Genomic DNA, 25,055 nt, shown 5'->3' on the forward strand with positions numbered 1-25,055 from the left:
CGGCCCAGATGTGAAGCAAAAATTGGACTTCTGCAGAAGTCCAGGTCAGTCCTCTCCCACTCATGTTAACCTGTCATTTACCTGTGTCCTTCTCAACTAATGCCCACACAGGCAGCCTGCGTTTCGGTTCGCTTGGAAATGGACCGAGACCACCTCTCGCAAGCGATCTCGGTCCGGTTGTTCTGGTCCGCACCAGAGTACAATTACTGTGTTCAAAACCGCCCAAACAAACCGCAACAGAGTTTGATTAAAACAGACTAAATGTTGGCTTGTGAAAGTGCACATAGTGCACTGTTCAGCTGTAAAATGAGAAAGTTTGCTCAACTGTTTTCAACATGGCTGCCGGGTCACAAACGTTCTCATTTTACAGCTAAACAGTGCACTACAAGATGTTTCTGAAAACATCTGAGGAGAGAAATAGGCATTAACACAACATAATATTGATTCATATTTGATCAGCGCTGCCTAGTTTGACAGTTTGATCGGAGTTTGCGAGTTTCACAAACAGTGATTGACAGCTGCTGTAGAGACAGCTCGGCTCTGATTGGTCGTTCGTTTGGGAGCGGTGAAATCTTGCAAATGCCATTAGGAGCACTAGGAGGAGGACTGTCAGGATGTAGTGACAGCGACACCTGTGGCCGTTAAGTCAACAAAAGTCAGCGCAGGCTTGCGCTTGTGCTCGCTCTACATAGACATGAACGAGCATCGCTCAAAACAGAGTCGACACACGTCAGCTAAAAGCACAATATCACTCTATATTTCAGCTGCTTGGCAGTAATGTTAGCTGACCAGACGAAGGTCTCTCCATGAATCAATGCTGATCCTAGTGTTGGCTTTTCCCGCCTCAGCCTCCCGACCGCGGCCGGAGGGAACAGGGGAGACACCGGAGTTTTGGTCGGAGACGATAACGTTTCTCTCTGCGGAGCCCCGTCACTTCACAAGACACGGGAAACCTCTGTTGGTCTGGAGGAGCTGCAGCATTTATTTCTGCACAAACGTCCACTGTACATTCACTAGATATTCTCAGAGCTAAACTAACTCTTCTGCAGTGTGGAGTGTGCGCGCATGCACGTGAGAGTGGAGCGAAAGAGCGAGAACGAGCACGGTGTGTGAGTGAAGGCAAGCAGGCAGAAGAGCAGAGTACAGCAGAGACTCCGGTCCTGGAGACCAAAGCTACGGTCTCCCCCGCGTCCTCCGACCGCGGCCAACACTGTTTAACAGACGGGCTACACTAGATACAACCAAGAGGTTTTGGTGATTCACTGTAGTTTGTGTTGGATTCTGAGTCTGAACAGCGTAGCTGTTTGCTCATTGCGGGTCGGGACACCGACCCGCAATGATTTATACGTGAACGTCCCTTTGACCACAGACCTTATTTCAGGCATCTAACTAAAAACCCGTTGACTTCCAGACGAGGGAACCGGAAGTGCTAAAATGCTAACTCATTTCTATGTTTTACTGTATGGGGCTCATTCCTGCACCACTCTATATAGCAGCACAGGAGGACACAGAGGAACATGCTTTTTTTTTCACACATTAGCTTCTGTGTGTGCATTCCAGGATGGATTTCCCACTCGTTCCTCACACCCTTTTAGGTGTAATTTCTGCATCATCAGAGGTTTTAATAGTTCAGGGTCAGCTCCCAATAGTAGTGTCAGTGTGCATGTCTGGAGAGGCGTATGGCTGTCCGTCTGGGGAAACTGCAAACGGCATTTGAAGTTCATGACCAAAATATAGCATAGGTCACCTTGTATAGTATAGCGTGTGTGTGTGTGTGTGTGTGTGTGTGTGTCAGCTAATTGCTCTCATTTCCCCTTAGACAGGCTCTTTCTCCCTCTCACTTATAATCTGCCTCCACCACATTGGTGCTACTCCTCTTTACACCCCTCTTTCTCTCTCTCTCTAACTACCTCCACTCTTCTTGTTTCAAACACACACACATCATCTCTCTCTCTTCCACCCTCTCTCACTTTTCTGTTGTTCATACACACATGCACCAGGCAGTTTAAGTGTCTGTGTATGTGTGTATATGTCTCCCTAATCTGTCTCCCTCTGTTCTCCGGAGTCTTTGATAAAGTGCTGATGGCATAGACACATGCAGGCGGGTGAGCAGGCCCATTAGCATGGTAAAGAGATAGTGTATCAGAGCGAGAGATTAGACGCCACAGACTGGGAGCTGTCAAGGTCAAGACCGCACTTGTGAAACAGCCCGTACCACAGAGACGGGGAGGAGGGAGAGAGAGAGAGAGAGAGAGGGGAGAGAGAGGGGAGAGAGAGAGAGAGAGAGAGATATATTTTCTGCCTTTGACCTCCGTCTCTGTCTTCCCTTGTTCTTTTAGAACCAGCACCAAACGTAGTACTGAATATCCAACCTGGAGCAAATCACCTAGGACCAGAAGACTTTGAGCTGATGCTGGAGGAGGTAAGGTACTCCAAGACTGTAAGGGTCTTTAAGGGATTTGAAGCTTTGGAATAAATAAGTATTTTATTTCCCCAAGATTTTAAAGTCTCTATTTGATAAATTTTTCTCAGTAAGTATTTACTCTTAAAGGACCACTTAAGGGATGTTAATATTTAACCGTTGACCGTAGGTGTGAGTGTGAGCGTGAATGGTTGTCTGTCTCTATGTGTCAGCCCTGCGATGGACTGGCGACCTGTCCAGGGTGTACCCTGCCTTCGCCCAATGTCGGCTGGGATCGGCTCCAGCCCCCCCGCGACCCCTAACGGGATAAGCGGTGATGGATGGATGACCGACATTAAACATTTTAACCGATTAATGCTATCGGTTAAAACGGTTAAAAGAAATGTTAGGGCGCCTGGGTTAGCTCAGTTGGTACAGCGGGCGTCCATGTATCAAGGCTTGGTCATGACCGTGGCGGCCCGGGTTCGAATCCGGCCTGTGGCCCTTTCCGCATCCACTCTCTCTCTCCCCCCTTTCAAGACTCTATCCACTGTCCTCAATAAAAATGGAAAAATGCCCCCCAAAAAAAAGAAATGTTAATAATGAATTAAAAAGCTGAGCGGCTCAGAGGAGCGGCTCGTCTCTTTAAGGAGTAAAGCTGGTCCACCTTAACAGCCCACCTTAAGAGGCAGAGCCGGAGTTGCACGATACAGGAAGTTGACTCCGGTCTCTCCAGCTCGCTAGAGCGGAGCTGAGGAGTTGTAGTTTCGTAGCATTTATTCACCGACAAATGAACCGCACACACCGCTACAACATGTTTCAAAATTAGCATCCATAGACCAATGTGTAACAATTCTATTGGGAGAAATGGAATATAATATTAATAAGTATGTTTTTTGTGTGTGTGTATGATCACGTGAAAATAAGAATGGTTGTGTTTTCGTTACCTTAGAATGAGCCGTTTATATCTACATAGGGAGCGGGTCCTCTTCATGGAGTCTGCCATGTTGCACCGCCATGTTTCTCTGGTAGCCCAGAAGGGACAAACCAAACACTGTTAACTTTTCCTGCTTGGGCCGGAGTTGATAACGTTACTCGGTGCCGTCGCCACCACTCTCTCTCTCTTGCTTCACCACTCACTTCCCACGTACACACACACTCTAAGCCAGGGCTCTCCAACACGTTGCTCGCGAGCAACTGATTGACCCGTTTCTGAGTCGCTCGCTAAAGGTTCAAAGAATATGTAAACAAATTTGATAAGACAAAGTCACTTGGTAAACCTAAATTTCTATCCAATCCAATTCACAGACATCCCGCCCCCTTCTGACACAAACACAGATCGCTATAAATGAACTGATCAACAACAGGGTGATCGACCCACACTCTAAGGAAATATTTGGCTACATTTAGCGACTATGCCTTAAAATTGAAAAGTGACATAAGACCTCGTTACGGCCCTAAATTGCTGTAACGTTACATGACTACGGCGGGGGGGAAGCTCACTACGTTGTGCCGTAACGTTGCATTTTGAAGGGGAAGACGTCTGGTAGTCTACCAGGGCTGCCGCTCCTCCACCACGGTCACCACAACAAGCAGCGGTGGAAGCTAAACGTTATAAACGTTTGTTTGAATTTGAATCGGACACATCCGCAACATTAAATTGACTTTTTGTTACATTTCCGACCGAGGGCTAACCGCTAATGTTTGCTAGCACCCAGCAACACCCTATTTAACAGAGAGCCGTCAGAGGTCTAATGTTGATGTTCACCTGCCCGACAAACAAAGAGCTGCTGTGTGACTGGTTGGACTGGTAACAAGACTGAGTCTCCAGTTTTATAATAACGTTACACCTGTTGAGGAATCGCAAAGGAAAAAGTGTCTGGTGGCGGCGTCCATCAAGAGGGGGCTCACGTAACTTGAACTCCGACCAGAGTGTCAACCCAACAGACCCTGGTCCCCGAAGTCACATCACACTTCTGTCTGATCTAACGTTACCCATTTCATCACAATGATAGGTGATAATAATCATTTTTCTCATATTGTGAACACTAACATTAGTTTTTGTAAGTTGAGTTGATGCGTACAGACTGAGAAACCTCTGTCTTTTCCCCCCACACAGGAAGCCCTCACGCTAGCATTCCTCTACACAGAGCTGGGCCTGGACCCTCCTCGGCCTCCACGCAGGAGGAAGAGATAGCAGTCAGCTATCAGGAGGCAGTCAGGAATCTAAAAACAAACATCTGCCATCACCACGACAACTATGAGGACACAACGGGGCCCAAATATTAAACGATACCATTGAAAGAGAAGACAGCATCATCAGTGAATGTACCTCTTTATTATGACAGAGGAGGACGATTGGATTGCTGCTGTGAACGGCAATAATAACTGAATGCCATTATCTATTCATATTAGCATTTATAAAGTATGTCTACGACACTCAAATAGCAGGCCTTCTCAGAGACGTAGCACCGTCCGGGGTGGTTGGGGTTGAACCGGGTGTGGGTGGAGTACTGAATCAACAAACCCTCTCCAGCCTCCGTCGGGATGCCAGACTTTCGTAACTCCTTGCCGTCATTGACTCGGTTTGTGCTCATCAGCACCTTCAGCTGGTCCGGTAACTCTGGAACGGAGGAGAGATCTGTGACGGCAGATTCTTCACCAAAGTTAAGCACCACGAGGAAAGCCCGGTCGATGCCGTCCAGCTCTCTGAGGTAGGAGAAGACGCTGGCATCAGCGTGGACGTAGCAGAGCCATCCACGGTGAAGGGGGAGCTCCGACTGGCGCAGGGTGTTCAGGAAACGGTACTGAGCCAGAACAGACCCTTCATCTTTCTTCTGGACCTAGAAGAGAGAAAAGAGTAGCAAGGGGATACACGGTGTTAAATAAAAAGATCAAGCACTGGCCAGATGTTTCTCCAGAGTTGAACAGTATTGAAAGAGTTCTGTACCTCCACATTGATGCTTCTGTAGTCAGGGTGGACCGGCAGCCAGGTGATGTTGGTGTTGTTGTTAAAGCCGGCGTTCATGTCACCGCTCCACTGCATCGGAGACCGCTGAGGGTCCCGACCGGCACTCTGCAGTGAAAGGACAGGAATCATTTAGCCCCCTCAGGCCCACAATAGAGCCGTTTTTGTCTTCTTTAGGGGGTAAAGGGGGTCTTTAGTGGGAGATAACAGGTCAACAGTAGATGTCACATAGAAGTGGTGTACATCATCTGAAAACTGAAGATTAATTTACCAATAGAACCCATTTACATTCACATATGTTGAGGTCAGAGGTCAAGGGACCCCTTTGAAAATGGCCATGCCAGTTTTTCCTCGCCTAAGTTCTTTTCCTTCTCGATAAGCTAGTATGACGTGGTTGGTACCGATGGATTCTTTAGGTTTCCCAGTTTCATATGATATCTGTATTTTTACTGAAACTGAACCTGCTCCAGCCTCTGAAACACAGTAAAGTCGGTCAGGATCTCAGGGGGGTTAGCACTTCAGCTTCTACTGACAGTGACTACTTTAATGTACGTACACTCAGTTGCCAGTTTATTAGGTACACTAAGAATAAAAATAATGCAGTCTCAAGTACAACAAAGCTGAATTAAATCCTACCGTCATGAAGGTTAAATTGTTGAAATTGTTATACTGAGGCGGTGATTTAACTCTATGGCCTTTGTCCAGGCTGTATTTTGTTGTGCAGCTGAAGATATTTTGTCACTATAATGGTGTGAACACATTTTATCCTGTTTTGTAATGTCATCAATTAAATGAGCCTGTTGTTTTCCACCTACTGCATTTTGGTAGAGCCCTTACAGTGAGTAGTTTTTACAGTGTATGCACAGCACTGACCGCATTGTATTTGCCAGCAGGGTCCTGAATCTGACCGTCTGTGACGTTAATGTTCTCCATGCCGATCTCCTCGCCATAGTAGGTGGTGGGCGTGCCTGGCAGGGTCAGCAGCAGCATGTTGATGACACGTATGTAGGTCTGACCAGCGCTGGAGGCAATACGGGGCTTGTCATGGTTCCCAACCTGATAACGGTGGAGGTAGGAGAAACACAAGAGAAGGTGGAGAGGTGGGTGAGATAAGTAGGGAGGGAAGGAGGCAGGGTGAAGTGGATGGGTCGGGGTCATGGAAGAGAGAGTTAAGTGAGGGATACAGATGAATAAAGATAAATTGAGAGCAAAGCCCGAGACTCCCAACTCACCACCCAGTTGGGCCATTGTCCCTCGGGCATGTCGGCCATCCACAGGTGGACCAGATGTTGAACCCACAAGCCACTGGTGTTCTGAGGCAGGTCCAGCAGGTAAAAGTTAAAGGGGAAGTCACTTTCTTTAACCAGCGGGGTGCCATAGTACATCAGGGTCTTGTCCACCTCTTGGTGATCATATGACTCCGTCACCATGAACCTGGAGTATGATAGTAATATAAATCAAGACTGGAGTTTCATCCTTATGAACTCTGCTGGACTCTTTCATTTCATTGTCCTTTAACAAGGATTTATTAATACCACTCTAAAATAGAAAGTTTTGCCAGAAAAAAACAAGAGGAATATTTTTTAGTCTGGGCTTTTTATTTATATTGCATGATCTGAAAAATGATTTTCTGTCTTGGTACTATGTGTCACGTTAAAGGCGAACACCACCAAAATTAAGAATCCAATATGTTATTTCCATGACAGGAAAGTTCAATGAATATGTTTGAACATGAGCTATTCCCTAAATAAAGTATAGAGGTATATGGTATAAAGTCTGGAGCTGTTCCATCAACAATAGCCCCGTTTCCACCACAGGAACTTTCCCCCAGGAACTAAGAACCTTTTGAGGAACTCACTGTGTTTCGACCTCAAGGACCAGGGTCTAAATTAAGTTCTGGGGACATTTTACCCCAAAAAAGGCCCTGGTTGGGGGGTAGCACTTTCTGAAGGTACCGGAACTTTTGGGGTGGAGTTTGCAGGGATATCCGTCGCTGATTGGTGAAACACTCAAATAGCGCTGCTGCTACAACTGTACCACTTCATTCATAAAACAAGGAAGTACTCTAGTATTGATCCATCCATCCATCCATCTTCAACCGCTTATCCGGGATCGGGTCGCGGGGGCAACAGCTCCAGCAGGGGACCCCAAACTTCCCTTTCCCGGGCCACATTAACTAGCTCTGACTGGGGGATCCCGAGGCGTTCCCAGGCCAGAGTAGAGATATAATCTCTCCACCTAGTCCTGGGTCTTCCCCGTGGTCTCCTCCCAGCTGGTCGTGCCTGGAACACCTCCCAAGGGAGGCGCCCAGGAGGCATCCGTGCTAGATGCCCGAACCACCTCAACTGGCTCCTTTCGACGCAAAGGAGCAAGGACTCTACTCCGAGTCCCTCACGGATGACTGAGCTTCTTACCCTATCTCTAAGGGAGACGCCAGCCACCCTCCTGAGGAAACCCATTTCGGCCGCTTGCACCCGCGACCTCGTTCTTTCGGTCATGACCCAACCCTCATGACCATAGGTGAGAGTAGGAACGAAGATTGAACGGTAGATCGAGAGCTTTGCCTTCCGGCTCAGCTCTCTTTTCGTCACAACGGTGCGGTAAAGCGAATGCAATACCGACCCTGCTGCTCCGATTCTCCGACCAATCTCACGTTCCATCGTCCCCTCACTCGCGAACAAGACCCCGAGATACTTAAACTCCTTCACTTGGGGTAAGGACTCATTCCCTACCCAGAGTAGGCAATCCACCGGTTTCCTGCTGAGAACCATGGCCTCAGATTTAGAGGTGCTGATTCTCATCCCGACTGCGTCACACTCGGCTGCGAACCGATCCAGTGAGTGCTGGAGGTCGCAGACCGATGATGCCAACAGGACCACATCATCTGCAAAAAGCAGCGATGAGATCCTCAGCACACCGATCTGCAAACCCTCCTCCACCCGACTACGCCTCGATATCCTGTCCATGAATATCACGAACAGGATTGGTGACAAAGCGCAGCCCTGGCGGAGGCCAACCCCCACCGGAAACGAGTCCGACTTATTGCCGAGGATCCGAACACAGCTCTCGCTTTGGGCGTACAGGGATTGGATGGCCCTGAGAAGTGCCCCCCTCACCCCATACTCCCGCAGCACCCCCCACAGTATCTCCCGGGGGACCCGGTCATATGCCTTCTCCAAGTCCACAAAACACATGTAGACTGGATGGGCATACTCCCAGGCCCCCTCCAGGATCCTTGCGAGAGTGAAGAGCTGGTCCGTTGTTCCACGGCCAGGACGGAATCTGCATTGTTCCTCTTCGATCTGAGGTTCGACTATCGGCCGAACCCTCCTTTCCAGCACCTTGGAGTAGACTTTACCAGGGAGGCTGAGCAGTGTGATACCCCTGTAATTGGCACACACTCTCTGGTCCCCCTTTTTGAAAAGGGGAACCACCACCCCGGTCTGCCACTCCTTAGGCACTGTCACCGACTTCCACGCGGTGTTGAAGAGACGTGTCATCCAAGACAGCCCCTCCCCACCCACAGCCTTCAGCATTTCTGGGCGGATCTCATCAACCCCCGGGGCTTTGCCACTGTGGAGTTGTTTGACTACCTCAGTAACTTCCACCAGGGTAATTGATGATGGTCCCCCATCAGCTTCCAGCTCTGCCTCTACCATAGAGGGCGTATTGGTCGGATTCAGAAGTTCCTCAAAGTGCTCCTTCCACCGCCCGATTACCTCCTCAGTTGAGGTCAACAGTGTCCCATCCTTACTGTACACAGCTTGGATGGTTCCCCGTTTCCCCCTCCTAAGGTGCCGGATGGTTTTCCAGAAGCACTTTGGTGCCGACCGAAAGTCCTTCTCCATGGCTGCTCCGAACTCCTCCCACACCCGCTGCTTTGCCTCCGTCACGGCAGTGGCTGCTGCTCTTCGGGCCCGTCGGTACCCTGCAACTGCCTCCGAAGACCTCCGAGATAACATATCCCGGAAGGCCTCCTTCTTCAGTCGGACGGCTTCCCTGACCACCGGTGTCCACCACGGTGTTCGAGGGTTGCCGCCCCTTGAGGCACCTAAGACCTTAAAACCACAGCTCACCGCCGCAGCTTCAGCAATGGAAGCTTTGAACATCGTCCACTCGGGTTCAATGCCCCCAACCTCCACAGGGATGCCAGAAAAGCTCCGCCGGAGGTGTGAGTTGAAGATCTCTCGGACAGGGGCCTCCTCCAGACGTTCCCAGTTCACCCTCACTACGCGTTTGGGCTTACCAGGTCTGTCCAGAGTCTTCCCCCACCCTCTGACCCAACTCACCACCAGATGGTGATCAGTTGACAGCTCCGCCCCTCTCTTCACCCGAGTGTCCAAAACATGCGGCCTCAGATCAGATGATACGATTACAAAATCGATCATCGACCTTCGGCCTAGGGTGCTCTGGTACCACGTACACTTATGAGCATCCTTATGTTCGAACATGGTGTTCGTTATGGACAATTCATGACTAGCACAGAAGTCCAACAACAAACGACCACTCGGGTTTAGATCAGGGAGGCCGTTCCTCCCAATCACGCCATTCCAGGTGTCTCCATTGTTGCCCACGTGCGCGTTGAAGTCTCCCAGGAGAACTATGGAGTCCCCTACTGGAGCCCCATACAGGACTCCATTCAGGGTCTCCAAGAAGGCCGAATACTCCGAACTGCTGTTTGGTGCATACGCACAAACAACAGTCAGAGTTTTCCCCCCCATAACCCGAAGGCGTAGGGAGGCGACCCTCTCGTCCACCGGGGTAAACTCCAACATAGCGGCACTCAGCCGGGGATTTGTGAGTATCCCCACACCCGCCCGGCGCCTCACACCATGGGCAACTCCAGAGAAGAATAGAGTCCAACCCCTATCCAAGAGTACGGTTCCAGAACCGAGGCTGTGCGTAGAGGTAAGCCCTACCAGATCCAACTGATAGCGCTCCACCTCCCGCACAAGCTCCGGCTCCTTCCCCCACAGAGAGGTGACGTTCCACGTCCCCAGAGCCAGCCTCTGCCGCCCGGGTTCAGTCCGTCGAGGTCCCTGGCCTTCACTGCCACCCGTGTGGCAGCGCACCCGACCCAAGCGGTTCTTCCTGCAGGTGGTGAGCCCACAGGATGGAGAGGAGGGGGGTGCCACGTTCCTTCTTCGGGGTATCCCCGGCCGGGCTCCGTGGCAAGCCCGGCCACCAGACGCTCGTTGACGGGCCCTCCGTCTGGGCCTGGCTCCAGACGTGGGCCCCGGGCTTCCTCCGGGCCGGGTAACTTCTCCTCTGCCTCGTGTCGTCATTGGGGTTTTTGTGAACCATTCTTAGTCCGGCCCCTCACCTAAGACTAATTTGCCATGGGAGACCCTACCAGGAGCACGAGGCTCCAGACAACACAGCCCTCAGGGTCATAGGGACACACAAACCTCTCCACCACGTTAAGGTGATGTTTCCCAGAGAGTATTGATTTAGAACCATTTTAGGACGAGGGGAGAGCGTTTCTCTCTGTTTGACAACATTAAAAGTAAAGCTCTGCTCTGCTGTCAGCTTCCCGACTCATTTAAAAAAAGACAGAGAGAAAAAGAGACAGAGAGAGATCGTGACCGAGCTGACAGAGCGAGCGGTAGAAGAGAGAGAGACGTAGCGCGGCGGTGCTGTTTGATTGTGTCACGGCGGCTACGTTCTAAAGCACAAATAAATAACCATCAAACACTCAACAGATGATTGACTGTGGAGACAGACGCTCTTCTCTGCATTTCATTCATTACATCCAAAGTGCATCAGTAAATATATGTACGTAGCAGTAAATATCGTCGCAGTGGGACAAAACGTTTTTTTTTCCAATGTGTTTTTTAGAGTAAACAGGCAGACACACTGAACTGCAGGCTGCAGAGTGTGTTTACCACTGTGACCACCAGCAGCCCTCATCATGTCATGTTGCTTTTTCATACGTCAGCGGACTAATTTGCCTAATCTTCGCAGGTCTTTAGACCGCAGTGGAAACGCAGACAACAGTGGGCTGAAGGAACCTTTTAGTTCCATAAAAGTAGTTCCAGGGACTAAAAGTCTTTTGGTGGAAACCCGGCTTTTGAATGGGAGGCTGATTTTATGGTACCACAGAATGTTTGATTTCTTTTTTATACCCAAATGAATGAGGCTTATTCTACTGTAGTGTTGTCAGCTGTGAAACAGAAAATGTTCCCATATACTCAGAACATTCCCCTGGCTGCTCTCAGTGTCCTCTACAACATCTCTCCCTATTCATTGTCTATGGAGCAGCTCCACACTTTATACCCTATGACATCACAAGTTTGAGTTTTAGCACTCGGTTTGGGAGAGTTGTTCATGTTTACTAATATTTTTTGGACTGTCTTAGACGATAGGAATAACATGTATGAATTTTGAAAATGGCCGTAGTTCCCCTTTAACATATTTATAGACAGTAATGAAACAGGCCCACTCAAATTGTAAATTGGACATAAGTGACGCAATACAATACACAGGACTGTTGCATAAGAAATCAAATTATGAATGATGAGCTACGTGGACCTTATGGCATCATCATCATCACATTAATCATATATAGTAGCAAATTAAGAAGGTAAGAGCGTCACCAGTCCTAATTTATACAACAGAGTTATTGTATACTGTTACGGCTCCTCCCGTACCTGTATCTACCCGGCTCACGGCTGTAGACGTCCATCTCAGCCCTCCAATCCCTCAGCAGGTCATGCAGGCCCAGTTGAGTGGTAGTGTAGTCATGGTGGAGGTCCCACTCTGACGTCACAGACTCCTGCAGTGTTAGGAATAGAAATAAATATGAGGTAATGTAGCTATTATTGGATTTCAGGCCTATTGGATTAATAGCCTACGTGTTTTGCATTTGGTTTAGGGTACTAGTGCGGTCCATTCATAGTAAAGCTTTCACCCTGAGATAGTGGATTAAGAGAGCTCAACTGTATTTTCCTCTTCTGCCCACTGGGAGTTATAGAGCCTGGGTGTAAATGTGTTCCTTTGTCAGGCCAAAGCACGGGGTCCAGTCTCAGGCCAGGTAGTTGGAAAAAACAAATAGAGAGAGTAGAGACCAAGTGATGCAGACTTAGGAGTACTGTTGTGTTTAAGGAATGTTCAAAAATATTTAACGTTTGGTGCTAATTTTATTGGTTGTAAGTGGTTGTAATAGTCTTCATAAAACCACAAAAAAAGAGACACAGGCAGAAAAATAAATCGCGTTAAAGGATAACTTCTTCAACCTTGAATGTGACTCCGCTAATCATAACAGACCAGCTATCTGTTATCATTATTGCTTTAGTGGTTTAGTGCCGGTTGTAGCTTTGAATTCAGATCAACTATGTGCTTTACTGGCTCAACGGTTCGCTCATGTGGCTGGCAGCACATCTAACGCTGCTGCTGCTGCTGCCTCAGTAATTAAGTCTGTGAATAGATTCATGGCCGGGTCCTCTCTGTGGGTCGTCCCTGTGTTTGAGTTTCTCACACACTAAACGATATACACATTAAGGTGTTTAGGAGTATTGTGTCACTGTCCCCTGAATAGGTTGCAGGACTGAAGCAGGTCCAGGACTGGTCCTCTTAAAATCATTAACCTAATGCTTGCACTGGTCTTTGTGGTCACATTAGGGCCCTGTGGGTGGAATTTCCCCATGGGTATAACTTAAACCTGGAACCTATTTTCCCATGTTTTTATGTCCAAGTGTCTAATAGAGACAACACTTTCTGAAATTGGTCTAATATTGAGGGAGAACGCTGCAACCGCCAGCCACTAAACAAGCTGTAATGTAATCCTTTGGGGCAACCTGGCTCCGTCAGTTTACGTCCACTAAAAGTGCTTTTGTTTTTGCCACTGACAGGCTCAGATTGTAATTATGTGTCTGACAACATTATGGAAAGGATCCCACAGAGAAAACGTTTTTCTTACCTTTTGTTTCCTGTTTGTTATTGTGGCATGTGACTTGTTGCCGGAAGACAACGGTGGAAACGTGAGTGAGAGTTGGAGAGAGGAGAGCCACGAGACATCGGTGTTGTCAGAGTTTGTTGTGTCGGAGTACAGAAAGAGTCATGGGGGAATATATAGATGATTTCCACAATGTGGATGTGAAGCGAGATTTCAGAGAGAGGCTTCTCCGAGCGAGACGCACAATAACAAACAGACCGGATCAAGTGAAAGGTAAGAAAAAGCTTTTATTTGTCTGTACGGTCCTTTCTATAATGTTGTCAGACACTTATAATAACAATTAGAGCCTGTCAGTGGCAAAAACAAGCACTTTAGTGGATGTAAACTGGCGATACCAGGTTGCCCCAAGCGATTACATTACAGCCAGTTTAAGGCTGGCCCACACTAAAAGATTTTTCAAATCTTAAAGGTCATATTGTAAAAAGTGAGATTTTCATGTCTTTTGCATTATAAAGCAGGTTTAAGTGATATATAAATACTGTGAAAGAATCAAAACGCTCAATCCATGGAGAAATACACACAGCCCGTATTCAGAAATTGTGCGTTTGAAACAAGCCGTTAGGATTTCTGTCCATTTGTGATGTCACAAATCTACAAATATTTAAACCATTACACGGTTTTAAACGTAAACATTCTAAATGTGTCCCAGTTTATTTCCTGTTGCAGTGTATGTGAATGACATCAGCTGATAGGAAGTAAACATGGACCCAAACTGTTGCCTAGCAACGCAATTCCGTTGCAATTCCGTTGAAAAAACTGAGCTTTTCAAAGGAGGAAAATAAAGTTTTATTTTAACATTACAGCATGTAAACATGTTCTAGTAGAAACACAAAATACAAGTATGAACCTGAAAATGAACACGATATGGGACCTTTGGTAGATGTTGAAAATGTGAGAGAGCCCACACATAACATGTTATGTTAAATTTAAGATTTTTGTTCCTACAATGCGGGGTGAGCAACGATCTCGCCCAAACAGCACACCACACACTAACAGATTCATTCATAGACAACAAGAGTTGCAATGAAAAAAAAGAAGTAAATCTCTCGCGATCCAACATGACTTTAGTGTAAACGAACATGGTGGAGGACAGCGATGTAAGTTTTTGTACATACTTTTGTCGTAAAATTCACGAAGAAAAAGGAAAAAATATGGATGAGATCATCGAGACAACACTTGTGTTTTTGCCACAAATCAACAAGTTGGTCCTCCATTTCTGAGCTCCATCTTACTACTACTTTTATTCTTCGTGTTTTGCATTAGCTCATGCATGAGCTCATGCATTAGCCGCGGCCGCCATGACGGCGGTGGTTGTCCATCCACTTCAGTCAGCTTGGTTCTCTATTGGCTACTGTTCGTTCCCACGTGACCGCGCCATCGGCTGTCCTCGGGGTTCCCCACACACAACAGGATATCCCATTGTAAATATTGAACATGTTTAATATTTATGACTTGAAATCGCTGTCAGGATGGACTTCTGAGCCGATCGGGGGATGTAAAAACACTCGTAACATACCTCACACCACATGAACATCTGGAAAGATCATCTATAGAACCATCAAAAAATCAGGGATTGTCACGGGGCGGAATCGAGCCCAAAATCGTCTTGATTCTCATGTAGGGTGTACCCCCCACGTTATTACACGGCTTTGTTGAATACTCGATTCTGATTGGTCAATCACTGCGTTCTACGGTCTGTTATTTCTTTATAGCAGACAGTTGCTATGTATGACAGACCGTTGCTATGGGTGTGTTTTTATGCAAATAATCACTATAGATGACAATAATAAAGTGCAGTACTGTGTACAGTACCCTTCCACCCCCAAAAGCTACGGTGTTATTCAAACTCTGGAATTTACTGTGCATATAATGTGTTTTTGTGCAAAATATATCGAGCATTGAATGACACCAGATCTAAAATGTTATTCCTTCATTTAGTGCAGAGATTTCAAAAGTGGCAGATAAAATTTCTGAGAGGCAGACAAAAAAAACGACTTGCCTGCCACAGTGGCAGGAAGTGAAAAAAGTTAATTTCAGACCCTGGTTGCAATGTTCCACTTTTTGTAAATGCATGAAAATCTCTCTCTGTGTCACCGTGCCCAACAGTGACCCTCGTGTTGTTCAACATCACTATAAAGCGCAGCTCGGCGTGGGTTGTTCAAATGAGTAGTCAGTCAGTGCAGCAGTGAGTAGATGAGTCAGTCTCAGTATTAGAGAGTTATTCTTCAGTGGTAAGTAAATCCCAATGACTCGCTAATCCACCAAAATATGCCTCTTTTCTAACTAATCTGTCCTCTGTGAGAAATAACTTCAGTCTCCACAGAACAAAAACTCTTTCTTAGGGAACTCTGCATGAATCATGAAACCTGAATTGAATTCCAAGATTTCCTCCAGAAGGGCACAAGGTGAACCTGACACCGAGATAAATGATGAATGAATGTATGAAAGCAGTACAGTGTGACCTCTCCCACTCTGATTCTCTGTTTGTTCTACCAGCTGCACTATAAAGTACTGCTTCTTCTTCTGCCCACAGTAGTACTCAGCTCGTTGAAATCTGGACTCTGACATGTCACACGTTATATAATTAAACAGAATAAAAATCATAATATGATTGCATAACTCAATGTTACAACAGAGATGGTTAACTAAAGCTGAACTTTGATCTCTGGAGCTCAGAGGAAAGAAGAGCTGCTGGGCGATGAGAGCACAATAGAGCAGTAGCAAAAAGTAGTGGAAAAATAATGACTGAATAGACCCTCTGAATATTGCTTGTTACCTAAGAAATCCATCGGTACCAACCACGTCATACTAGCTCGTCAGGAAGGAGGCTAAATAACGCTCCAAAGTTAAGCTAAATCTTGGCGAAGAAAAACTGGCATGGCCATTTTCAAAGGGGTCCCTTGAACTCTGACCTCCAGATATGTGAATGAAAATGATTTCTATGGGTACCCACGAGTCTCCCCTTTACAGACATGCCCACTTTATGATAATCACATGCAGTTTGGGGCAACAAACATGCAGTTGTTTGAATGCAGTATAAATGTGTTATTTTTGCCTTTTCTAAAATAGTGTATCTGAATATTTCTGCATACTGGGGTCCCTAAACAATCTTGAATTCCATACATTGGGTCTCACTGTAAAACTGAGACTCTAGCGGATCCAATGAGCCCAACTGTATTCATGTGTGAAGATGATAGTCCCCAAAGGAGACCTCACAAACTTGACCTCACTGTATAAAGTGACCTGTGGTGACCTCTAGGATAATCACAGCCTCATGAAACTTTACAGCCACAAACTAGAGACCTAGAGCATTCAGAGGATGGATGGATCAAACTAGAGACCTAGAGCATTCAGAGGATGGATGGATCAAACTAGAGACCTAGAGCATTCAGAGGATGGATGGATCAAACTAGAGACCTAGAGCATTCAGAGGATGGATGGATCAAACTAGAGACCTATAGCATTCAGAGGATGGATGGATCAGACTAGAGACCTAGAGCATTCAGAGGATGGATGGATCAAACTAGAGACCTAGAGCATTCAGAGGATGGATGGATCAAACTAGAGACCTAGAGCATTCAGAGGATGGATGGATCAAACTAGAGACCTAGAGCATTCAGAGGATGTCTCCAAATGTTAAAAGTTTTTGATATCAAATCACAGCATGGCTTTTTTTATGGTGTTCTTCAAGGTCTTGGTGTCTTAATGTGGTATTTTGGAGGGATTACTGATCATTTTTATCAATTCTCGAGTGGTAAAAAATGGCTAAATTTAGCACCAAATATATGTAACAAGTGGTATCAACCCCAAAATTGCTGCAACAACTTATGAGACATAGTAGAGCATGAGGATGGCCATCATATACTTCAATCATCATGTTCTAAACCCTTATACACTTTCGCTATTTATATTAATTCACTCATTCATTCATTTATTTTTATTTCGGATTTATGACTAGAACAACTTGACACACAGTACTGCATCTCAAATTAATCTTCAGCCTTCAGATGATGTACACCACTTCTATGTGACATCTACTGTTGACCTGCTATCTCCCCCTAAAAAAAACCTGTACCCCCCTAAAAAAAGACAAAAGCGGGTCTATTGTGGGTCTCAGAGGGTCGAGGTCAGTTTATCCAAAATGATAACTACAACTATAGGATTCAAGAATTCTTCACCCCCACGTCAGTCACTGAAATTAAATCTAATTGGAGCTGAAGCTCGGCCTTACGCGGGGCTAAATGTGTCACACCTGCTGCTCTGCCATTTGACATGGATCAATTTCTAACTGGCAGATCAGACGGGCCTTACCATCTTTGGTGGCCCGAGTCGAGTCAACGTGAGGACAAACAGCTGACCGGTGCTAAGCCGGCAAACAGTGCTGCCTGTCACGAGCAGTGCCCGTTAAGAGTGAACAATGGGAACAGTAGCTGAAAGTGCGGTTAGATGTTATGAGGTGCTAAGAGGTGACACTCACTGGCGCTTTGTTTGGGTCCACCTGTGGTTCGTCCCTCATGTGTGCAGCCTCCAGGAGGCGCTTCACTGCACCCATCCGGAACCCATCCACTCCCTTCCCCAGCCAGAAATCAATAATATCCTGAAATAGAATCAGAGATATAAATTTAAAGCAGCAGTAGGTAGGATTGGAGCAAATATGATTACATTTTTGTTTTATAAAATGATCACTATATCCTGACAGTAGCACATGAGACAGGTAATCTGAAAAATAAACATGTGCCTCTGTGTCCTCCGGTGTCCTCCGGTGCTCCTAACAGCATCTGCAAGATTTCAAAGACCGGAGGAAAACAACCTATCAGAGCCGAGCTGGAGCCTTGCCGTCTCTGAGCAGCTGTCAATCACTCGTGAACTCCGATCAAACAGTCAAATTAGGCAGCGCTGATCAAATATGAATCAATATTTTGTAACTGTAATGCCTATTTCTTGAGTAACATGTTTTCAGAATCATCTTGTAGTGCACTGTTTAGCTTTAAAATGAGAAAGTTTGTGACCCGGCAGCCATGTTGAGATCAGTTGAGAAAATACCAAGCACCGCCCACCAGCCTGGAAAACAATTGAGGAGAAAAATAGACATTACAGTAACAAAATATTGATTAATATTTGTTCAGCGCTGCCTAGTTTGACCGTTGGATCGGAGTTCGCGAGTGATTGACAGCTGCCTCCATTGAATGAACAGCCAATAGGAACGCTCTCTATCTGAAATGACCTGTGATTGGTCAAAGTCTCCCGTCATAGGCTAGATGTTCTAAAGCCTGAAAACAGAACCATGAGGAGGTGCATAAGTCTAGTTTTCTCTCAGAACACTTGAATTACAATAAGCTGAAAGGTTATTATGGGAGTTTTGCCCAATGATGCCAAAAATATTCTGCCTACTGCAGCTTTAATTTTTAAAATACTGTGTCTACAGTATGACTGTGGAATACAAGACCAGACTCCTAAGTGCTGAAGCGTCATCTGATTATTGTAAAATTGATTTCAGCATAAACATGCACACAGTATACACACAGGTACAGTCTGACCTTTTCCTCTCCTTTTGTTGTACTTTGTGCCGTGTAGCAGCAGTTAAAAACGCACGAGGGTTAACTAGCTTAATATGTAATCAGCTGGCCATCACACATTGTTGCTGATTACACAGAATAGACACATACAGATACATTTTAGTATAAGATACAATATGTGAGTCACCAAAAATCTAAAAAGTCAATATCAGAGATAATGTATGTGCGAAAGAGCAGTGTGTGTGTGGCCATGTGCTCTTACAGTCATCTCTTTGTGGACATGTGGGTTTCTGAAGTTCAGGTCTGGTTGCTCCTTGAGGAACTGGTGCAGGTAGCATTGTCCTCTAACTTCATCATACGTCCATGATGACTTCCCAAACACGCTCACCTGAGAGAAAGGAGGAGGGAAACAGGAGAAGAGGATTAGGAAGTTTAGAAACTAGCCGTCTGATGACTGTAGAACTTTTTTCCAACTCCGAATTATACATTTGTAAATTCCAATACATCACACCTACTATATAGTGCAGGGGTTCTCAAACTTATTGGGGCACCTTAAAGTGGCAGTAGGCAGAAAGGTTTTTGGCATCATTGGGCAAAAATTCCATAATAACCTTTCAGCATATTGTAATTCAAGTGTTCTGAGAGATAACTAGACTTCTGCTCCTCCTCATGGCTCTGTTTTCAGACTTTAAAAAATCTTTGGCCAATCACAGGTCGTATCATTGAGAGAGCGTTCCTATTGGCTGTGCTCTGGCTGGTGGGCGGTGCTTCCTCAACAGATCTCAACATGGCTGCCGGGTCATAAACTTTCTCATTTTACAGCTAAACAGTACACTACAAGATGTTTCTGAAAACAATTTATGTGAGAAAAAGGCATTATAGTAACAGAATATTGATTCATATTTGATCAGCGCTGCCTAGTTGGACCGTTTGGTCAAAGATCACGAGTGATTGACAGCCGGCTGCTGGACGGCAGACTCCAGCTCGGCTCTGATTGTCTCTGACACCGGAGGACACAGAGGCACATGATTTTTTCAGATTACCTGTCTCGTGCATATTTTTATAAACTTTTTATAATCATATTTGCTCCATTTCTACACCTGCAGCTTTAAAGGGGAGAACATTTTCTGAGGACCCCCTCATAATCCTAACACCGATTAAAGCGTGTACTCTTAGCAGCCATTGGAATTATTTATATTCTAAAACTTTTCAACCTAAATACTTCAGACTTGTTTGTTAGTGATAAACAGAAACACATTTCAATATGAATCATGTTAACACCACTTTGTTTTGCCTTGATATTCTGGGTGCTTTTCTAATCAGATGTCGCTTTAGCTCGGCCGGCTTCATGGCTTCGTTCGCTAGGAACTGTAGACACATGACGCATTTTGGTGTCCCGTCGCTGTCGCTCGATATAACTCCCGTCATATTTTCTCAATTTCGCTGGTTTGGGCTTAGCATCACTTGACAATGTGGACTGACTCATATATTTCTTCATGCTGGCCAGCTAGCTAGCTGGCTAATAAGCTAAGCAGCAGCAGCAACGGTTGGTTGCGCCCTGAGTGAAGTCACTGATTCATGACAGATTAACTTGATGTGTCACAATCAGAGTTTCTATTGGTCCAAAGCTGACGTGGGTGGGAGTAATGGACACAGTATGCTTGTTTTATTGATGTAAACGGTCCCCATCTGATTTAATGATACAGAACAACTTTATAATGTATTGCTCATTATTTCTCCCCTGACAGAGTACCCCGGACCCCTTTGAGAATCACTGATATAGTGCACTGCAATGCATCAGTGAAGGTTCAGTGAAAATCAATACCAACCCAATTATTAGGCCTCGGTGCAGTTCCATTGCAGTCGGCCCAGACGTAGTAATCCTTATAATAAGGATCTCCGGTCCGGCTCAAGTTGAACCAGCGGTGTCGGTCGCTGGTATGATTGGGAATGAAATCCATGATCAGCTTCAAACCTGGTGGAAACAGAGAGAGTCAAAGACATGCTACCTGCTACTACCCCCCAAAACATGACGCGTGATGATCCACCATCAAATCTCTACAAACACAGGACAGGGGAAATGAAAGTACTCACCTTTGTCGTGCATTGCAGCCAGGAGCTCTTCAAAGTCCTGCATGGTTCCAAAGAGCGGGTCGATGTCCCGGAAGTCTTCCACATCGTAGCCAAAGTCCTTCATGGGAGAGCGGTAGACGGGACTGATCCACACCGACTTGATGTTCAGGTACTGGAAGTGATCCAACTGCTCCTGGATTCCTGCCAGACCAGAGACACCACAATGATCAATACTGGATACTGGAGTACTAGGTCCCAGTTAAAAATGTACAGAGACATATAAGAGCTGTATTAAAGGGTAACTTGGGTATTTTTCAACCTGGACCCTATTTTCCCATGTTTTTTTGTGTTTAAGTGACTAATAGGGACAACAACTTTTGAAACTGGTCCAGTATTGAGGGAGAACGCTGCAGCCGGCAGCCGCTAAACTGGCTTCGATGTTAATCGCTTGGGACAACCTGGCTCCATCAGTTAACGTCCACTAAAAGTGCTTGTTTTTGCCACTGACAGGCTCAGATTGTTATTATTATAAGTGTCTGACAACATTATGTAAAGGATCCCAAAGAGAAATAAAACCTTTTCTTACCTTTCGCTTTCCGTTTGCCATTGTGTCATATGACTTGTTGCAGGAAGACAACGGTGGAAACGTGAGTGAGAGTTGGAGAGATGAGTGCCACGGGACACCGGTGTTGGTAGAGTTTGTTGTGTGGGAGTACAGAAAGCATAGCTTAGTGTTAACTAAAAGGTTTTCAATGTCGTGGCTTAATATTTAGATGATTTTTTACAATGTGGACATGACGCGCGATTTCAGAGCGAGGCTTCTCCGAGCAAGACACACAATAACAAACAGGCCGGATCAAGCAAAAAGTAGAGAAAAAGGTTTAATTTCTCTGTAGGGTTCTTTCCATAATGTTGTCAAACACTTATAATAACCATGTGAGCCTGTCAGTGGCAAAAACGAGAACTTTTAGTGGAATCAACAATCAGGACTTATCATATTCACTACTTTCTCCCCCTTTAATCACAGACTATCCCCCTCATGACCCCCACTGACAGTTTGGGAGTCCTGTAGAGAGTTCTCCTGGTCTGGGCCTACGGAAATTATTTTTCAACTTTAGTTTTGAACCAGAACAATCTCAAGTTGCTCGCCACAGTCTCAGACTATTATAATTAACAATGTGGAGCTCAGACGAGATTTTGTCCAGGATGGAGAAATCGGGTGAAAGACTGACAGGAACGGCCGGTCCTGATGGAGTTATAAGCGGAACGAAATGCCTGTTGATGCGCTGAAGGAACTGTGTAGAATAATTAATCAAAACGACACGTTTGATGTGCACATAAGCACGGAGAGTTCTGTGGTTTCTAAACTAAACTAAATATAACCAGCGGATCTTCCGTGTCCGTGCGTAATTGTGGCTTGACCTCCCGCAACATCACTCTCTATAGAGACTGCAGCGGTGCGCTGTGCTGGCTCTCTGTATATATACTTATGCACAAATTAATTAAGGAGTGGAACATGATAAACTTCTATGTAATTATAATATTGTTATCATTTTAATTGTGGTGAAAACCGGGACATTTGAGTAAACACTCAATACAGATATTTGTCGGGACTCGAGACACCCAGCTTGAAACCTGGACAGTCCCGGACAAACCGGGACGTCTGGTCACTGTAGCCTTACCGTCTCTGAGCAGCTGTCAATCACTCGCAAACTCCGATCAAACGGTCAAACTAGGCAGTGCTGACCAAATATGAATCAACATTCTGTTACTGTAATGTCTATTTCACGCATAAAATGTTTTCAGAATCATCCTATAGTGTACTGTTTAGCTTTAAAATGAGAAAGTTTGTGACCCGGCAGCCATGTTGAGATCAGTTGAGGAAATACCAAGTACCGCCCACCAGCCGGAGCACAGCCAAAAGGATTGCTCTCTCTCTATCTATCTCTATCTAACAGAATATTAATCCATATTTGATCAGCGCTGCCTAGTTTCACCGTTTGATCGGAGTTTGCGCGTGATTGACAGCTGCCTCCGTTGAATGAACAGCCAATAGGAACGCTCTCTCTCTCTCTCTCTGAAATGACCTGTGATAAAGCCTGAAAACAGAGACATGAGGAGGAGCAGAAGTCTAGTTTTCTCTCAGAACACTTGAATTACAATATGCTGAAAGGTTATTATGGAATTTTTGCTCAATGATGCCAAAAACATTCTGCCTACTGCAGGTTTAATGTGTAAAGCACCACATGGCTTATTAGTCATGAATAAAGCAGTGAGATAATAATTATAAAGCCTTTATAAAGGGTGACGTTATCTGTTTAAAGATGTGTCTCAGAGGACGCAGCAGGTCGCAGCAGGTCTCACCTTTGAGGTCTCCGACCCCGTCCCCGTCGGAGTCTCTGAAGGACCGTGGGTAGACCTGGTACACCGGAGAGACCTGCCACCAGCTGAGGCACCGCGGAGACAGAGCGATCACGGTGATGGTGAGCGCCACCAGCAGCAGGGTGCAGGCCACCAGGAGCCAGAACAGAATCTCCCGAGTCACCCGGTACCGGGCCTGGGACGAGTACAGCAGCAGCACCTCCTTGGGCATCCCGGCGTACGGTTTGATCTGCGTGTACTCCTCCGCCGCGGCCGTGACCGACACATCCAGCTTCAGCGAGGCCGACGAGTCGAGCTTCTCCGCCGGCTCCGCGCTGACGGTGTCCGCCGCAGAGCCGCTGCCTTTCACGTTCTGGTAGCCCAGGTTCCGGGTGACCTCACCCAGCTCCATACCGGCACTCTCCTTAAAACTCATCTGGGTCAGATCTCTGGAGAGGAAGAACCTGAATACACACTGTGTTGATCTAGCACTTCTTCTACTGGGAGACAGACTGACTCAATGAGCCAACATTACACTGTAATACTGCTCAGAGGGTCAGAGTACACACGCGCGCGCGCACACACACACACACGCACGCACACGCACGCACACACACACACACACACACCAGTGGCACCTGAGGAATGTGGGAAACTGGAGAGTTGGATGGGAATGGAGAGAGATTAACATTTCTTGTAGCAGTGTTGGCTGATACTGGATGTGTGCTGGGAGAGTATTCCTGCTCTTTTACTTACTTTAATAAAAGTTTGAAAACACTGCAGCGTCATTTAACATGTTACACGAGTAAAAGCACATTAAAGGGGACATATCGTGCTCTTTTTCAGGTTCATACTTGTATTTTGTGTTTCTACTAGAACATGTTTACATGCTTTAATGTTTAAAAAAACTTTTATTTTCCTCATACTGTCTGCTTGAACATACCTGTATTTACCCTCTGTCTGAAACGCTCCGTTTTAGTGCGTTTCAATGGAATTGCAACAGAATTGCGTTGCTAGGCAACAGCTTGGGTCCATGTTTACTTCCTGTCATCTGATATCATTCACATGCACTGCAACAAGGCCTATGGAAAGGAGGCTGGGTCACGAGTCATGTCCTTGGGGGTACAACACATGCGCAGTAAAATGGCCTACACTCGCCGAAATTGAGCCAATTGCAACGCACGACCACAGCTTCAGTTACACTGCGCATGTGTTGTACCCCGTACCCCAAGACCCATGTCCGCCCATGACCCAGCCTCCTTTTCATAGGCCTTGCACTGCAACAGGAAATAAACTGGGACCCATTTAGAATGTTTACGTTTAAAACTGTGAAATGGTCTAAATATTGTAGATTTGTGACATCACAAATGGACAGAAATCCTGACGGCTTGTTTCAAAAGCTCAGTTTCTGAATACGGGCTGTCTGTATTTCTCTGTGGATTAAGCGTTTCGATACGTTCACAGTATTTAGATAGAACTTAAACCTGCTTTATAATATAAAAGCCATGAAAATGTCACTTTTTACAATATGTAAGTTTTATTACCAAAATGTAAGCCCACAGAATCAATAGTAAAGGTGAGTAAGTCTTTTTCAAGCTCATTAAATGTCTTCTATGAAAACTCTGAATGAAAAAGCAACTAACTAGCAACGACAGCTGTCAAAGTAAAGAAAAATATGAACTCCTCACCGTTCCACCCTCTTTTTTAGAGGGGTAGGGTGGGAGACAGGGGGTCTTTAGTGGGAGATAGCAGGTCAACAGTAGATGTCACATAGAAGTGGTG

The 25,055-nt window shown here is 45.9% G+C and overlaps 3 protein-coding genes across 4 annotated transcripts in view; 1 reads left to right on the forward strand and 2 right to left on the reverse strand.

Moving 5' to 3' along the window:
• prepl (prolyl endopeptidase like) overlaps nucleotides 1-5,309 on the forward strand; it is a 17,625-nt gene extending 12,316 nt beyond the window's left edge. Inside the window, exons 14-16 of one of the 2 annotated variants that reach the window (XM_074645508.1) lie at nucleotides 614-619; nucleotides 2,340-2,422; nucleotides 4,521-5,309. In XM_074645508.1, coding sequence (XP_074501609.1) covers nucleotides 614-619; nucleotides 2,340-2,422; nucleotides 4,521-4,598 — 167 coding nt within the window. In that variant the 3' untranslated portion in view covers nucleotides 4,599-5,309. The remainder of the gene's footprint in view (nucleotides 1-613; nucleotides 620-2,339; nucleotides 2,423-4,520) is intronic. The other variant, XM_074645507.1, reaches the window with a different exon arrangement.
• Nucleotides 4,721-23,832, reverse strand: slc3a1 (solute carrier family 3 member 1). Its single transcript, XM_074645511.1, has 10 exons — nucleotides 23,277-23,832; nucleotides 20,934-21,113; nucleotides 20,669-20,814; nucleotides 19,102-19,227; nucleotides 17,801-17,920; nucleotides 12,020-12,144; nucleotides 6,602-6,803; nucleotides 6,243-6,425; nucleotides 5,352-5,477; nucleotides 4,721-5,244 (listed from the first exon to the last, which is right to left on the reverse strand). Exons 1-10 carry the CDS (start codon nucleotides 23,707-23,709, stop codon nucleotides 4,813-4,815), a joined length of 2,073 nt encoding a protein of 690 aa, XP_074501612.1. The 5' UTR covers nucleotides 23,710-23,832; the 3' UTR covers nucleotides 4,721-4,812.
• LOC141773541 (uncharacterized) lies at nucleotides 7,440-9,820 on the reverse strand. Its single transcript, XM_074645385.1, has 3 exons — nucleotides 8,894-9,820; nucleotides 7,557-8,491; nucleotides 7,440-7,521 (listed from the first exon to the last, which is right to left on the reverse strand). The coding sequence occupies exons 1-3, from the start codon at nucleotides 9,818-9,820 to the stop codon at nucleotides 7,464-7,466; spliced, it is 1,920 nt and encodes a 639-aa protein (XP_074501486.1). The 3' UTR covers nucleotides 7,440-7,463.
• Nucleotides 23,833-25,055: the final 1,223 nt, after the last annotated feature.

This window comes from Sebastes fasciatus, chromosome 9 (assembly GCF_043250625.1).
Source record: "Sebastes fasciatus isolate fSebFas1 chromosome 9, fSebFas1.pri, whole genome shotgun sequence".
Taxonomy (NCBI): Eukaryota; Metazoa; Chordata; class Actinopteri; order Perciformes; family Sebastidae; genus Sebastes; species Sebastes fasciatus.